The sequence below is a fragment of the Trichechus manatus genome, unplaced genomic scaffold (genome assembly GCF_000243295.1).
Source record: "Trichechus manatus latirostris isolate Lorelei unplaced genomic scaffold, TriManLat1.0 scaffold00015, whole genome shotgun sequence".
NCBI lineage: Eukaryota > Metazoa > Chordata > Mammalia > Sirenia > Trichechidae > Trichechus > Trichechus manatus.
Window position 1 is genome coordinate 11,744,116 of NW_004443951.1, and position 15,106 is coordinate 11,759,221.

The 15,106-nt window shown below is 42.8% G+C and overlaps 1 protein-coding gene across 1 annotated transcript in view; it reads right to left on the reverse strand.

Annotated features, from left to right (window-relative positions):
• The window catches only part of ARMH1 (armadillo like helical domain containing 1), a 53,741-nt gene that overhangs the window by 35,241 nt on the left and 3,394 nt on the right, over positions 1-15,106 (reverse strand). Inside the window, exon 2 of the mRNA XM_004372061.2 lies at positions 3,567-3,793. Within this exon, the coding sequence (XP_004372118.1) occupies positions 3,567-3,772 (206 nt within the window). The 5' untranslated portion in view covers positions 3,773-3,793. The remainder of the gene's footprint in view (positions 1-3,566; positions 3,794-15,106) is intronic.

The following is a 15,106-nucleotide window of genomic DNA, read 5'->3' on the forward strand; positions in this document are numbered from 1 at the left end:
CTATTAAGCTTAGTGTTAGGCTGAAATGAGAATATTTGTACAGTACATAGTTCAATGACTAAAACATAAAAAAGACTCAATAAATGGTAACTAATAATGTTGTCATTATAATATATAAATCCTCCGTTTTACTGATCTATTCTAAAAGCTCAAGGCTAAAAAAGGGGTTTGAGTCTTATGTGGGATTATACGGTTGTCAATTTTGCAAAAGATAATGATGCTAAATTGATTTGTTTTCCTTCAAAAGCCGCCAGAACTGGATGGCCCGGGAGAAGAAGTGGGATCACAAATTCAAAATACTATATCACTTCAGCTAGTGATTTTATCTGTTGTATGACAAAGTCACAAAAAGTTAAGAAATTATGAATAATTGTAGGTGTAAAAACTGAATATACAACTGTATATTAAAAGTGTGGCTCATAAGCATTTACTGAGAATCCATTAAATGTTAAGCAGTATGATTGCCTGGTGGTGCAAATGATTAAGTGCTCGGGTGCTAACTGAAAGGCTGGCGATTTGAACACACCCAGTGGCTCTGTGGGAGAAAGACCTGGCGATCTGCTTCCGTAAAGATTATAGCCAAGAAAACCCTATGGGGAAGTTCTATTCTGTCACATGAGGTCGCTATGAGCTAGAATCGACTCAACGGCACCTAACAAACATGATTGGCACCTAGGATATGGAGAAAGATACAATACTTGACGTAGTAAGCACAATAACGGAGTGAAAAATGACGTGGGCTGAAGACAGGATCCTTGGAAACAAACATTTAAGGGGTGGGTAGAAAAGACCCTGCAAAAGTGACCGAGAAGCAGCCATCCAAGAAGGTAGAGGAGGGGAGAGCTTAAGAAAGGGATGGTGGTCAAGCAGGGCCAGGACTAGGGTGAGGCGAGTGAGGCACTTGCTTTGGATAAGAAATTTAAGGGGGTGTCAAAAAAAACACTCAGTAATCAAGATAAATAATATTTCAATGCAACATTAAGAAAAGTAAAAATTAATGCAAAAAAATCCATGATGAATACTGAAATTTTAAATAAACATAGGATCTGAGCCTGCACCTATGGGAGGACCCTGCCTCACTCACCCTTACCCTGTGGTCAAATGGAGAATATTGTCAAATAAGGTAGGGATTGAAGAGGGTGCCCTAGAGTTGGCCAAGAAGAGGTTGTTGATAACCTTGTGAGGTTAGTGGGGAGAGAAGCCAGACTATAGGTATTGATACTTCTCAAAGCATGATCGGTGGACCACAAGTACCAGAGTTACCCAGCGTGCTTGTTAAAAATGAAAGTCCAGGGCCCGACTCTCAATCTAATAAATCAGAACCTTGAGGTGGGTGGGGAGGTAGGCTGGTAATCTGTAATTTAAATTATATACATTAATGTCTGAGAACATTATGTACACTAATGTCTAGAAGTGTTTTCAATGGTATTCCCTTTGGCCTTTGTTCTAGCCCTCTGTCTGATTAATAATTTTATCAATTACTTGAATGCATGAAGAAGAGAGCTGTGCTTACTTCAAACCTTCAGTTCTGCCTAGCCGCAGACTCATTGGTTCATTCATTCCTTTATCCAGCAAACATGTACAAAGCACCCACTATGTGCCAGGCATTGTGCTAGGTGTTAGAAATGCATAAATGAATAGAATAGATGCAATACCTGCCCTCATGGAGCTTAGAGTCCAGTGGGAGAGAGATTAAGCAGGCAATAACAATAAAATTTTACGACTATTACAGTAGTAGAAGTGCTATGAGTTTATATAACAGAGGGCCTAAGCTAGTCTAAGATTGAGAAAAGAGCTTCCTGAGAAAATGATATTTAAATTGAGACCTGAATAATGGAGAGAGACGGAGTTAAATGAGGGAGTTTAGAAAAGGGGACGGGGCTCAGGCAAGAAGAAAAACTATACAGAAAGGGTCTGAGATGAATCCATAAAGTGCTGTGGGCACACAGAGCAGGAGTATTCTCAAATCTACTTATAACTGAAACCATCACCTTGATGGTTACCAAATCTCTCTTCTGCCCAGATCTGCCTCTGGGGCTCCTGAGCACAGGCACCTCAAAACCTAACATGTCTCAAACCAAACTGATTTACCCTACAGTTGCTCGTCTTGTATTCTCTTCCCCTATAATAGCACTCTGTTCATCTAGTTTCTCAAGCTAGAAATGTGAGCGTCATCCTGTGGGATATAAATGCAGGAGGTAGTTGGATGTATGATGTTATGGATTGAATTGTATCCCCCACAAATGTGTGTCAACTTGGTTAGGCCATGACTCCCAGCACGGTGTGGTTGTCCACCATTTTGTGACTGATGTGATTTTCCTATGTGTTGTAAATCCTAACCTCTATGATGTTAACGAGGCAGGATTAGAGGTAGTTGTGTTAATGAGAAGGACTCAATCTACAGATTAAGTTGCATCTTGAATTAATCTGTTTTGAGATATAAAATAGAGAATCAAGCAGAGAGGAGAGGGACCTCATGCCACCAAGAATGAAGAACCAGGAGCAGAGCATGTCCTTTGGACACAGGGTCCCTGCGTAGAGAAGCTCCTAGACCAGGGGAAGATAGATGACAAGGACCTTCCCCCCGAGCCGACAGAGAGAGAAAGCCTTTCCCTGGAGCTGGTGCCCTGAATTTGGACCTCTAGCCTCCTAAGCTGTTAGAGAATAAATTTGTTTGTTAAAGCCATCTACTTGTGATATTTCTGTTATAGCAGTACTAGATAACTAAGACATATGGGTATAGAACTTAGATTCCAGGGAATAATTTGGGTGGGGATACAAATTTGAGAGTCCTTAATCTGAGTGGTGTTAAGGGATGGCTGCAGAAGAAATGGAAAGGACAAAAAGACAGGAGAAAACCAGGAGAAATGCTATCACAGACATCAAGGGGAAGGTGTTTTGAGAAGTGGGAAAGGTTGATTGACAAAAGCCACTGAGAGGTTACATATAAGGACTGAGGATGTAGTCACTGGTTTTGCAATTAGAAAATCACAGGTAACCTTGGCAAGACCTGCATCAGTGCAGTGGCGAGGACGGAAGTCAGACTGCAGTGGGCAGAGAAGAAAAGGAAGAAGACACGGACAGAGGCGGGACCAACTTTTTCAAGCAGCTTCACCATGGAGGGTAGGAGCTGGATGAGGATACAGGTTTGAGACAGGGGTTTCATTTTATTTTTTAAGGTAGAAGAGATTTGAGCATCAGATACATGCTGATGAAAGAGAGCCAGTAATGAGGCAAAGATAAAAGACACAGGAGACAAAGAATAAAGTCCTTAAGGAGATGGGAAGGGATTCAAGTGCAAAACAAATAGAGGATTAGCCCCACATGGAAGGAATACCTACTTCCTCAACTCTGATGGGAGCAAAAGAGGAAAGCGGTAAAAATGAAGATAGATTTACCGGTGGGGAAGACAGGAAGTGGAGGAAGTTCTTGACTTTTGGGATGATATTTTTATCACCAGTTGTTCTTTTCTAAAATACTAGAGAGAATCAAGAGAAAAGCTCCCTTAACAATCCTTTTTCTCTTTTGAAAATTGCATAATTTTTTTCCCCTTCAGCAAAGGATACGAGAGTCTAAGCCAGGTGGTCAGCCGTACCAGGAACAAGCTGGCTCCCTGGGAAAACTCCTGCTCCAATTCAGGGGCAGTCTTGCCTTGGTTGGTTTCAATGAAACTGTTCAGGATGTGACTCCTTGCAACTTTGCCAGAATTGTCCCAATCTTGTAAAAAACTTAAGAGCCTGCTAATTGCTGCCTGCTCCTTTATAGAAGTCATATCAATCAGTCCTGAAGTTGACTAGAGGGAGAGAGAACAGACAGGTTACCACAGTGTTTAGAACCATGCAAGTCCTACATGTGACTCTATGGGTTCTCCTAGCCCAGAAATTAACTGCAGGCAGGGTAAGCCTCTGTAACCCACATGGGTATAGTTATATTCAGAATACATCTCTAGGCCTAGTCATCCGACACTTGAATAGGGACACTCTGGCTGTTTTGTAATGGAATTATGAACGCCAAGGTCATAAACGTCTGTTCTTTAAGGGTTAACGTTTTTAGCTCTTTGGCATCTCTGCTATGCCAGCAACTCAGAGGACCACAGCTCCAGCTCAGATGAAGGTGCTGCTAAAAACCTGGGTCTCTCTAACATCTCACTTCACACAGGGTCACTTCAGAGATTTGGGGTCTTTAGAGACCTCGCTCACCCTTATGCCAATCAGCTAAGGAAAATGCTCCTTCACCTTGTACCTTGGGCTTTTATACTAACTTTCTTAAAAACAACTTTTAAAAAAAAGCTAGTGGGAAGAAGTTCCCATTCCCTAGTTGGATTAATGGGCTGTGGTTTGTAGGAGTCTGTGTCCTTGGGAGGGTGTTTTCAGTGGGGGAGGGAAGATTTAAAATAAACCCGTTTTCCAAAAATAGTTGTGATTGAAAGTGTTATTATCCATAACAAATGTTAGTGCTGATGGGAGAAAGGCATGTGCGATTCTTTTGTCTAGCAGACAAGTGAAAGTCATATTTCACATTATCATGGGGTTTTCTGTGATTTACAGAATATTTGTGAAACATTACTTGCAGGGGCCATGATTGATATGGAGGGAACAGCTTGTGTGTAGGGGAGATGTGTATTTCACGAAGACTGTTCAACATGAAATTTACAGTCCCATAAAGTGCTTCTACATCTTGGCCAGAGATCTAGTTAAAAGGACTTTACAGTCTGAAACATCCTAAAATTGATTCTAAATTAACGTTTCCTCACATGTATTTGAGATATTGATGGGGCCCAGCTATCAGAATTTTATTAGGAAGCAATAATCTGAGGCATGCCGAGACAGACATACATACACACCAACCTCCACTACTCCCCAGAGGACGCTGGATATGTGCTCCCAGGAAGGGCGGCCACGTAGCCTCAGGGATGGAGACAAACACGAAATTCTGCCAGCCTTAAGAACCAGGTGAATTACTGTGGGTTAACATAAACACAGAAATGACCAAAATCCCTCACAGGATCATACATTAATCACTGTGAATTATAGCTATGAGTCTGAGAATAATTTTCAGAGGCCATGGCCCCCTTCAACAGCCAAAGTGGTCTCAAGAAAATGGGGATGAAGTGGCTGTTCTAGACCCCAAGGACAAGTGCTTGAAACACCACCATGAGCTCTATAAGGCAAGAAAACACCCCGTGCCCCTTCCCTGTCTTGGACGGGCCATTTCCAAGTCCAAAACTCAAAGTGCTATGAGCGATGCACCCAGCAACCCCAGGACACCAAGGAAACTGGCAGCAGGACTCTCCACATTATGGCCCCTAAAGGTTTCTTAGATCTCAGCCTTCTCCTGCCTTCTTTTGAAATAGGAAAAGAAAACCAACAAATGCAGCAATACTGTTCTAGAGCAGTAAATATGCAGTGAAGGCCCATCAGGTGGCACTGCGTAGGTACTGTGGGAGATGTGGAGATGAACATGGCGCTGTTGGGGCCCTTGAGGAGCTCCAAATCTTGTGGTAGAGTGGAAGGAACCCAAGGAGTCACACTGGGTTCAAGGCCCAGCTCAGTCCCTTGCTGTTAAGTTAAAAATCAAAAAACAACAGTATCTGCCTCATCCCCCTCCATCCTCTAGCCTCACTTCCGAGAAGAGCCACTGTCAACTTTTTGCTATGTCTTTCAGTTTTCACCTCCATATTTCCAAATACTGAGCTTATATTAATATTACTTGATTTATCAATCTTAGACAATATTTCTTATTATGGCAGTGAAGGAATTAGCTCTTGCACCTCTCTAGCCCCCATTCCTGCCCTCCTCCTCCCATCCTCACAATGGAATCCCTGGGTGGTACAAATGGTGTATGCCTCAGGCTTCGCTGCTAACAGAAAGGCTGAAGGTTTGAATCCAACTAGAGGCATCTGGAAGAGAGCCCCAGTGATTACTTCCAAAAAATCAGCCACTGAAAACTCTATGGAGCACACTTCTACTGACACATCCGGGGTCGCCATGAGTTGGAACTGACTCAACTGCAATTGGTTTTATCCTTACAAAATATAGTTAAATCAGTAGTGTCTACATTATTGACGAATAAACATTGTTTATTGTTCATAATAGGAGTAAACTACTATTACATTTTCTTTCTCTTACAACTTGGTTTAACCTGGAGTTAACAAATGTCTTTTCTTTTTTCAATTGCTAAGTTTTCTAACTAGATAGATAGCTGCCCTCGAGTCCACTCCGACTCATGTCAACCTTTATACAACAGAAAGAAACATTGTCCAGTCCTGCGGCATCCTCACGATCACCAACATGTTTGAGTCCATCGTTGACTATTGTGCCAACTCATCTCACCAAAGGTCTCTCTTGCCCTCACTGGCCCTCTATTTCACCAAACATTATGTCCTCCTCAAGCAACTGATCCCTCCTGATGATGTGTCCAAAGCAAGCAAGTCAGTGTTCTGCTGTGATCCATAAGGCCTTCATCAGCTACCTTTCGGAAGTGGATTGCCAGGCCTTTCTTCCTAGTCTGTCTTAGTCTGGAAGCTGCACTGAAACCTGTCCACCACAGGTATCCTGCTGGTATTTGAAATACTGGTGTCATAGCTTCTAGCATCACAGCAACACACAAGCTACATGGTAGGACAAACTGAGAGATGAGTGGTGGAGTTTTCTAACTACCAAGAGCTATTTTTTTCCAAATGTTTCAAACATGTAGCAATAATGTTTCCAAATGCTCAAGGTATAACTGATCGGGTCCATCTTTTCCCTGGAGACCCCTCCCCACAGACCTGTCTTTCTGCTCCAGTTCGGACTGGTTGCTCCTTAAGCCTGGTACATAAATGTTGTCCTGGGATTTCCGTTTACCATTCTCTGTTGGATGCCCTGTTTCCTGAATTCTATATCTTCCTCCTTCTTGGTTTACTCCCTCATTTTGTTGAAGCACATTCTCTAGGAGCTTCTTAAGAAAGCATTATTTTTCTGTGTTCTTCAAAGACTGAGCATATCTTTTTCCTACCCTCATGATGAATTGGCTGGTGGTATATAACTCCAGAAATAAGCCTCCCTTCAGGTTGAGCCTTCAGTGGTGCTGTTGAGAAGTGCAGTGCCATTCTGATTCCTATGCCTTTGCTTGTTTTTTCACTCTTGAAGCTTTTAAAAGCTTTTGTGAAATTGTATGATGTGTTTTGGTGCAGGTCTTCTTTCCATTTATTATAGGAGGCCCTTGGTGGGCTCTTTTAATCAGCTACTCTGTCCTTCAGTTTTTGGAAATGTCTTTTCATTGGGGAACTCATAAATGTCAGTCAGTAGAGGTGTCTTTTTTTCTCTTCTATTTTTCCAGGGAGGGGGAGGGGGTAGAAGTGATAGATGCCTGGCTGTGGGCATTCTGGGAGTAGGTTTGGGCAAGGGGCTGAGGCTACCAGAGTCCAGTGTGTAGACCTGCCCTTAACCACTTAGTTTTCTGCCCTACATCCTATCTCTGCCCTTCAAACTACACCTTGTGTCCCTGAGACGGTGGCCTCCAGAGTTCAATTTCCTTTCTCCTTATGCAGCAAGAGAGTTTAGAGTAGTTGTTTTGCTGCTGAGAGAGATCAGAGGTGGGGGCAAAGTGCACTGTACATAGACTTCAGCCAATCCCCCTGTGTTCAGCCCCATACCTCATATATGACCTTCTGTGGGAACTTGTGCTTCCAAGCATTAAGCTTCTTGGAGGTTAAACTGGGTGAATTGACTTGCTTGTTGGTAATCTCCCCCTGTTGGCACTTACTGTGGTTGATAATTTCCTCTGCTTCAAGACAATTACTATTCTCCTACCTGCCTGCTACCTTCCAAATATTTGTTGAACTCTTTCATCTGCTGTTGCCTCCATTCCCATTCTCTGAACTTTTGTGAATTAATGTTTTTATATTTTTTTAGTGTTACGCCAGGGAGGTTTTGAGAGGTTAAAGGGAGATAAAGGGCGGTAACGAAACTGCCATGTTTAATCAAGAGTCTCCAGCCACTGATTATTTACTTATTTTTATCTCATCATTTCTTCTAAATAAGATTTGATAAGAATTGCAAAAAAAGAAACATTTTAAGGAGTAATTAAAAACAACAGTAAGAAAAGGAGAGAAATGTGCCAATTTCAAGAGTCAGTTGCTAGGATAAATTCTGTAAACTTCTGGGACACCAAGGTAAAAGGGGAAATATTAAGTGTCTTTCAAGGTGACGGGAGGAAGGAAGGAATGATGGTGGGAGAAAGAAGTAACATTTTTTGAGTATTTATTCTGAGGGTAATGGGGATAACCCTAAGAGCTAACCAAGTACAATACACACACACAAACACATACACATACACACATAGACATGCTATGTGTATATATAATATTATACATACTATATAATGTGGAGCCCTAGTGGTGCAATGGTTAAGAGCTCGCCTGCTAACTGAAAGGTTGGCAGTTCCAATCCACAAGCTGCTCCTTGGAAACCCTATGGGGCAGTCTACTTTGTCCTACAGGGTCACTGTGAGTTGGAATCGACATGACAGCAATGGGTTTTGTTTGCTGTATATGTTATATACATTATTAGTTTTAATCCTCTTAAGATCCCTAGGAGGTAGTTATTATCCACAATTTTCAGATGAGGAAACTAAGGTTTAAAAAAGTTTGCTCATTTATTGAACATCTCACATCCAAAAATGGGTGGAACTGGAATTTGAACCCAGATTTTTGTATTATTCCAAAGCCTAGGTTCTTGCCAAAGTACTAATTCTGCTCTCTCCAAAATGTCACCAACAACGTCTTGTCAAATTCAGTTGCTAGCTTGCAGTCCCATCTTGCTTGACCTCTGTGATGTGCTGACATTGCACTGCTGATGACTCTCTTCTCAAAACTCTCCTTTCCTGACCCCACTTTCTCCTGGTTCTACTCCTGACTCTGTGGATCCTCCTCAGGTTCACTGCAGGTCGTTTTCTGTCCTCAGTTAACTTCTCATGTTTTGCAATCTCCACTGCCATCACTTCAAATTACATCATAGGCTTATGACTCCCAAATCCATATCCCCAGTCTGGGCCTCAGTCTTGAGCTCCAGATCCCTGTATCTAAATGACTAGTGGACTTCTTTATTGGTAGGCCTCACAGGCACTTCAAATCAACAAGTCCCAAAATGAGCTCCTCAACTCCCCCACACCTGCTCCTTCTCCTGGGTCCATCCTATTTCAGTGACTGGGCTACCACCCTCCTAGTCACCCAAGGGCTATCTTTGACTTATTCCTCTCCTTTGCCCTCCTTATCTGAACTGCTGCCAGGTTCTGCCAGCTTTACCTCCTAGAAAAAGAAACTTATTGTCGTCAAGTCGATTCTGACTCATAGTGACCTTATAGGACATAGTAGAACTGTCCCATAGAGTTTCCAAGGAGTGCCTGGTGGATTTGAACTGCTGACCTTTGGTTAGCAGCTGTAGCTCTTAACCACTATGCCACCAGGGTTTCCTCTACCTCCTAGAGGGAGTTCAAATCAGTCTACATCTCCACTGCCACTATCTTCATTTACACTCTTACCTCTCACATAGATTACTGCAACAGCCTCCTAACTGGCCTTCAGGTTTACCCCATCCTGATCTCCACAGTAATGCGAGACATTTTTCTAAAATGCAAAACTGATAGATTTCCCTTCTTAGAACCTTCAATGGTTCCCCATTACCCTCAGGATAAAGTTTCAAACATCTCAGCCCAAAGAACTTCCAACTACCTTCTGGCACAATTGAACCCCCTTCCTCCACCCCCCCCTCCCCACCATGTCACTGTTTCCAGCAGGAATCAAGAGAAGGCCAAGTCCATTTCCTATCTTCACAAACCGTTCTCTTAGTTCCCCACTACTGTTTCTAAAGCATTTCTTCTCCTCTGAGGTTGAGCCTTCTGTCCTTGCCCCTCTACCTCTCCTCAGTGCTGATTTATTGACCACTCCCTCATGTCTACCGAGAACTCTGGCACATAAGTCTTCCTGTTCACCCAAGAGCCACTAGGCATAGGCAATTTCAACACTGACATAGCCAAGCCTGTTCCATCTTTCTAATTTGGGTGGCTAGCATGGTACCTGGCACATAATGGTGCTCAGCAAGTGTTATTTAAACTGACATCCAATACACTGTGCTCACAGTGCTTAACTTAATTTCACACATTAATTAAAGAGATTTCCTGAGTGCCTACTTGAGCCAGGTATTGGTGGTATTGGCTACCATGACAGACATAACCTGTGCCCTCGAGGTGCTTACAGACTGGTGGGGCAGAAGGACAAGCAACCAGGCGATGATTATAATGAAGAACGAAAAGTGCTCTGATAGGGTGGTAAATTCAAGATTCTGGTGGAGCACATAGAAGAAGCACATCATCCAGACTCCAATGACCTTCAGCCTTCACTTATTACCAACCCAACATTCATACTCATGATCTACACCCTAAACCTTGTGAACAGTCAGAACCATTCTACCTGTGAAGTCTGCAATTCCAAGCTCCCTACTGTCCCACCTCCTCCATCTGTTCTCAGATCATCTATCCTTGGGCTTGACAAAGAAAGTTATAGACCATTTGGTAAGAATGTCCTCACATTCCTCTTAATTCTTCCTACACCCATCCACACCCATTCTTCTCTTTCCCTTCTCTAACCCCTCTACCGGAGCTCTGCATCCACTCATCCTGCCTCCTCAGGGCCCTCACTCCATTTATTACTTCCTCCTCTCTTTGCTTAGGCTTAATTTTTTTTTTTTTTTTTTTTTGGTTAACTTACTTACTGACTATCTTAAAAAAAAATAAGTAAAAATGAAAATAAAAACAACCTCTACCTCAACTCCACACCACCTTCTAGTTATCTTTTTGGTTTTCTCCTTTCACAGCAAAGCTTTTTTTTTTTTTTAATTGTTGTAAAAATATAACACAACATTTGCCAATTCATTGTTTTTCATGTGTACAATTTAGTTATATCAATTACATTAATGATGTTGGACAAGCATCACCAATAATTGTTGCCAAATCTGCCATCACTATAAACAGAAACTGCTTCCTAAACAATGGCTCCCCTTTTCCTCCTTCCTCCCACCTCTGGTAGCCACTAATAAAACTCTGGTCTCTATACATGTGCCTATTCTAGGTATTTCATATAAATAAGATTATACAATATTTGTCCTTGTATGACTGACTTATTTTATTCCGCATGATGGTTTCAAGGTTCATCCACGTTATAGCATGTTATCAGGACTTCATTTCTCTTTATGGCTGAGTAATATTCCATTGTATGTATGTACTACATTTTGTTTATCCACTCATCTGTTGATGGACATTTCGGTTGTTTCCACCTTTTAGCTATTGTGAATAGAGCTGCAATTGAACATCGGGGTGCGAATGTGTTTGTGAACTTTGCTGCTTTCAAGTCTCTTGGGTATACATCTAGGAGTGGAACTGCTGAGTCATATGGTAGTTCTATGTTTAATTTTTTGAGAAACTGCCAAACTTTTCCACAGCGGCTGTACCATTTTACTAAAAAGCTTCTTGAAAACAATCTACACACTCTTTTCCGTTCCCTGCTGACCATTCTCTCCTCAACCTACTTGCAATGCAGCTTCAGCCTCCACCACTTCACTTACATCACTTCAGCCAAGATCTTTGATAACCTTCTAATTGCCCAGCTCAATGAGGGTGACTTAGCTCTTCGCTAACCCACCCCCTTGCTGCAACAACTAACGTCACTGACCATCATCACCTCCTACTCAGGATGCTTTCTCCCCTGATGCCTCTCCACCATATTTCTCATGGTTTGCTGTCTTTGAGTTCGCAGTGTCTGTCACATTGTATGTAAGTCCTCAGTAAGTTGCCTCATAAGACACTCAAATATGACTAGGAATCCATCTGCCCCACCTCCATCTTCATTATCAGCAAGTCCACTAAACGTGAAATTCAACAAATCATGAGTGACAAGTATGTTCCATGCCTTGTGCTAGGCCCCTGGGGACAAATGTGAAAAAGACACAGTCTCTACCCTCAAGGGTGCAGTTTGGGGGTGGCATAGAGCCCCTGTAAATGAGCAATTTCAACTCCAATAGTGTGGTAAGTGCTGCACTGGGGTAAGCACAGGGTACTTTGGAATATGAGGGAAGGCCACCTAACCCAGCCTTGGTTGGGTGGTGGCTGGTGTGAAAGTCTTTCCAGAGGAGATGCCTTCCAGGATGAAAAGCAATAAGCAACTAGTCAGGTGAAGAGGTGAGGAAACTGTTCCAGAGGGAATAAAGTATGCAAAGGTTCAGAGGTGAGAGAGTGTATAGCATGAGGTAAGTGGCAAGAGATGGGGCTGAAAAAAACAGACATCAGAGAATGAAGGGCCTTGTATTTGCATTCTATCCTGAGAGCAACGGAGGGCACTGAAGGGTTTTAAGTCAAGAGTGACAAGAAGAGATTTTGTTTTAAAGTGTCACCTTGACTACAGTGTAGAAAGAGGATTGGAAGGGGGCAAGACAGGAGGTGGGATACCAGTTAGAAGATCATTCCAGTAACTCTACAGAAAATGCTGATGACATCAGGGTTGGAGAGAAGTAGATTCTAGAAAGGTCACACAGGGAGAATCAACAGAACCTGGTGATTGACTAGCTGTGGAGGATGAAAGAGCGGGAGGAATCAAGCAGGATGGCCAGATTATTTTGCTTCCTCCTTCACAGAGAAAATAGGATTCATCAAGTGCAACTCCCCCTCACCCCGCCAACACATCCTTCCATTCTTACACATATCATACTAGCACCTAGACTTCCCTTGTCTCAAACAAGGACAAGCGTCCCTTTTCCATGTGTACTAGATTCCATCCCCTCTATCTTCAATCTTTTCATCTCCTCTGACTTGTCTTGCACACTTGCTCAACCTCGGTCAACCCAAGTAAATAACATAAACAAAGCCTTTCCTTGACTACCTATCCCTCAAGTTTCTAGGCCTCCTTCTTTTCAGCCCCAAATTCCTCCAATTGCTCCCTCTGGCCTAAAGCATAAAGTCTCAACTCAGTGTAGCATACAATGCCCTTTAGAACTTGGCCCCAACCTAACCTCTAGTCACTTCCATATTACAACAAACCTCAACTTCCCAATTCCCCAGGTCTTTTCAGAGCTCTCTGCATCTGAAAGCTGGTCTGCCAGCAGGACAGGCCAGCCTCCTTTTTGCCCTTTGGCAAATTCCCGGAGACAATTAAGTGCTTTCTGCTCTTGGTCCCATCTAGAACACCCTGTCCCCTACTATGTTGTAAAACTTACCCAGTCTCTCCCACTAGAGTGTGAGTTCCTCAAGGGCAGGGGCTGGTCTTACCTATCTCTGTGTCCCCAGGGTCTAGCATAATGCCTGGCACAAAAATAGATGCTTAATAAATGCTCGCTGGGTGAATGAGTGAAGAAATCAGCCAACTCCTGTTTAGATGGTTCTATCTGAATGTACATGATACGTAGGTCCATAAAACTACCAGCTTCCCAAAGCTGCCATGTACAGAGTGGCAGAATCTCCACCCAGGAAGGCCAGTGCAAAGTCTATCAGGCATTTTACAGCTATGACAGGAAATAGCAATGTCAGCAGCAATGTCATCTTTGGACACTAAGGACAGGAATTCAGTGCCATGAACGGTCAGTTAAACTGTAATTGAAGTGAACTGTTCCCCTGCAAACCATAATGTTCTTTAGCTGCAGCCAAATGGCATTCAAGAAGGGGGGAAAATTTTTTGAAATGTCAAGGAAATTATTTCCAATTTGGTGCTCACAACCAGAGACTCTAATGATCAGTGGAAATGAGAAGCAAACAAATTAGCACTAATGGAAAATGGCTTTTGGAAAAGAGGATTTAATTTATAGTCAACTGATCATGGCATGCAGCAGCATGCAGTAAAAGTCAGCTTCATCAGCTTGATCATAAGAACTGGAGCACACATGGAGTGCCAGAGAAAAATATACGGATGCCATCATGCTTATTGGAGTCTCTCTGTAAGTGGCAGACAATTAAAATAGTCATTACTTTACCTTGGAGAGAAAATGGTCTGAAAAAAATCAAAGCACATGAAATGAAAATCTGCATTAGGAACCTTGGTCCAAATTGGTTTGTTTGTGGCCTTCTCACCTTGGCAAGGTCTTCTGCAAGGGCAACAAACCTACTTTGTCTTCAGCCCAGAGTGGACTCTTTGATTCTAATTTCCTCTCTATCTTCAGAGGTGATTAATAAATCTGGACTCATCCATAAATCATTTCTATAGCAGCCAAATGGTTCTTCTTCATACAGGGAAACTAAAATCACAAAACCTCAGAAACTTCAGCTTCTATACTAAGCTAAAGGCCCTTAGCAACAAGTGAGAGGAGGTATTAAAAATCAATAGGTCAATAGGTCTTGTTTCTAAATAAAATTTCCCGAGGGGTTTTTTTTTTTTAAAATGAATCAAAAGATACATTTCTAAAAGCAAGAAGCCTCCAAGCCATGCATTGCCAGCCTGGCTCACTGTCCCCAGATGGCCTTGGAGACAACAAGGCAGTCACTGTTTCCCTGTTCTGCAGGTTCCACCGGCAGAGTGGGATACAGGCCTGTTCCTTGGGCTCCCATTCCTGACTCCTCACTCTCAGCTCCCCATTTCACACACACACACACACACACACACATACACACACACACAGAAACATTTCCCCCACAGCCAAAGTGGGTGTCCTCACCTTTATTTCCACCTCAGGGGCACATGCACTCCAATTTGTCACTTTCTTCTCATAAAGCCCCTTCTGCTTCCCACTCATACCCTCCTGCCACTCAACACTTCCCTACAGACTCCATCTGCCCCTATCTTTCCCCACATCCATTCTTTCCCTTCATCCTCTCCTCACAGACTTCTTTTCCCCCATCTCTTCCCTGCAGAGCTCTCTGCCTTTATCTTCTCCCTGATCTACCTTCTTTCTCTACTCACAGACCCCACATTTCCTCTCCCCATCCTATCTACCTACCCTCAGTCTCTCCCCAGACTCACCTCTACCATCAACTTCACTCCACAGACCTACCCTCATGCTCTCCCCACAAAACCTAACTCTAGGTCAGTCATACTTTCTATTCGTATTCTCCTTACCCCTTTGGTGCTCTATGCTTCATCTTCCCTAAT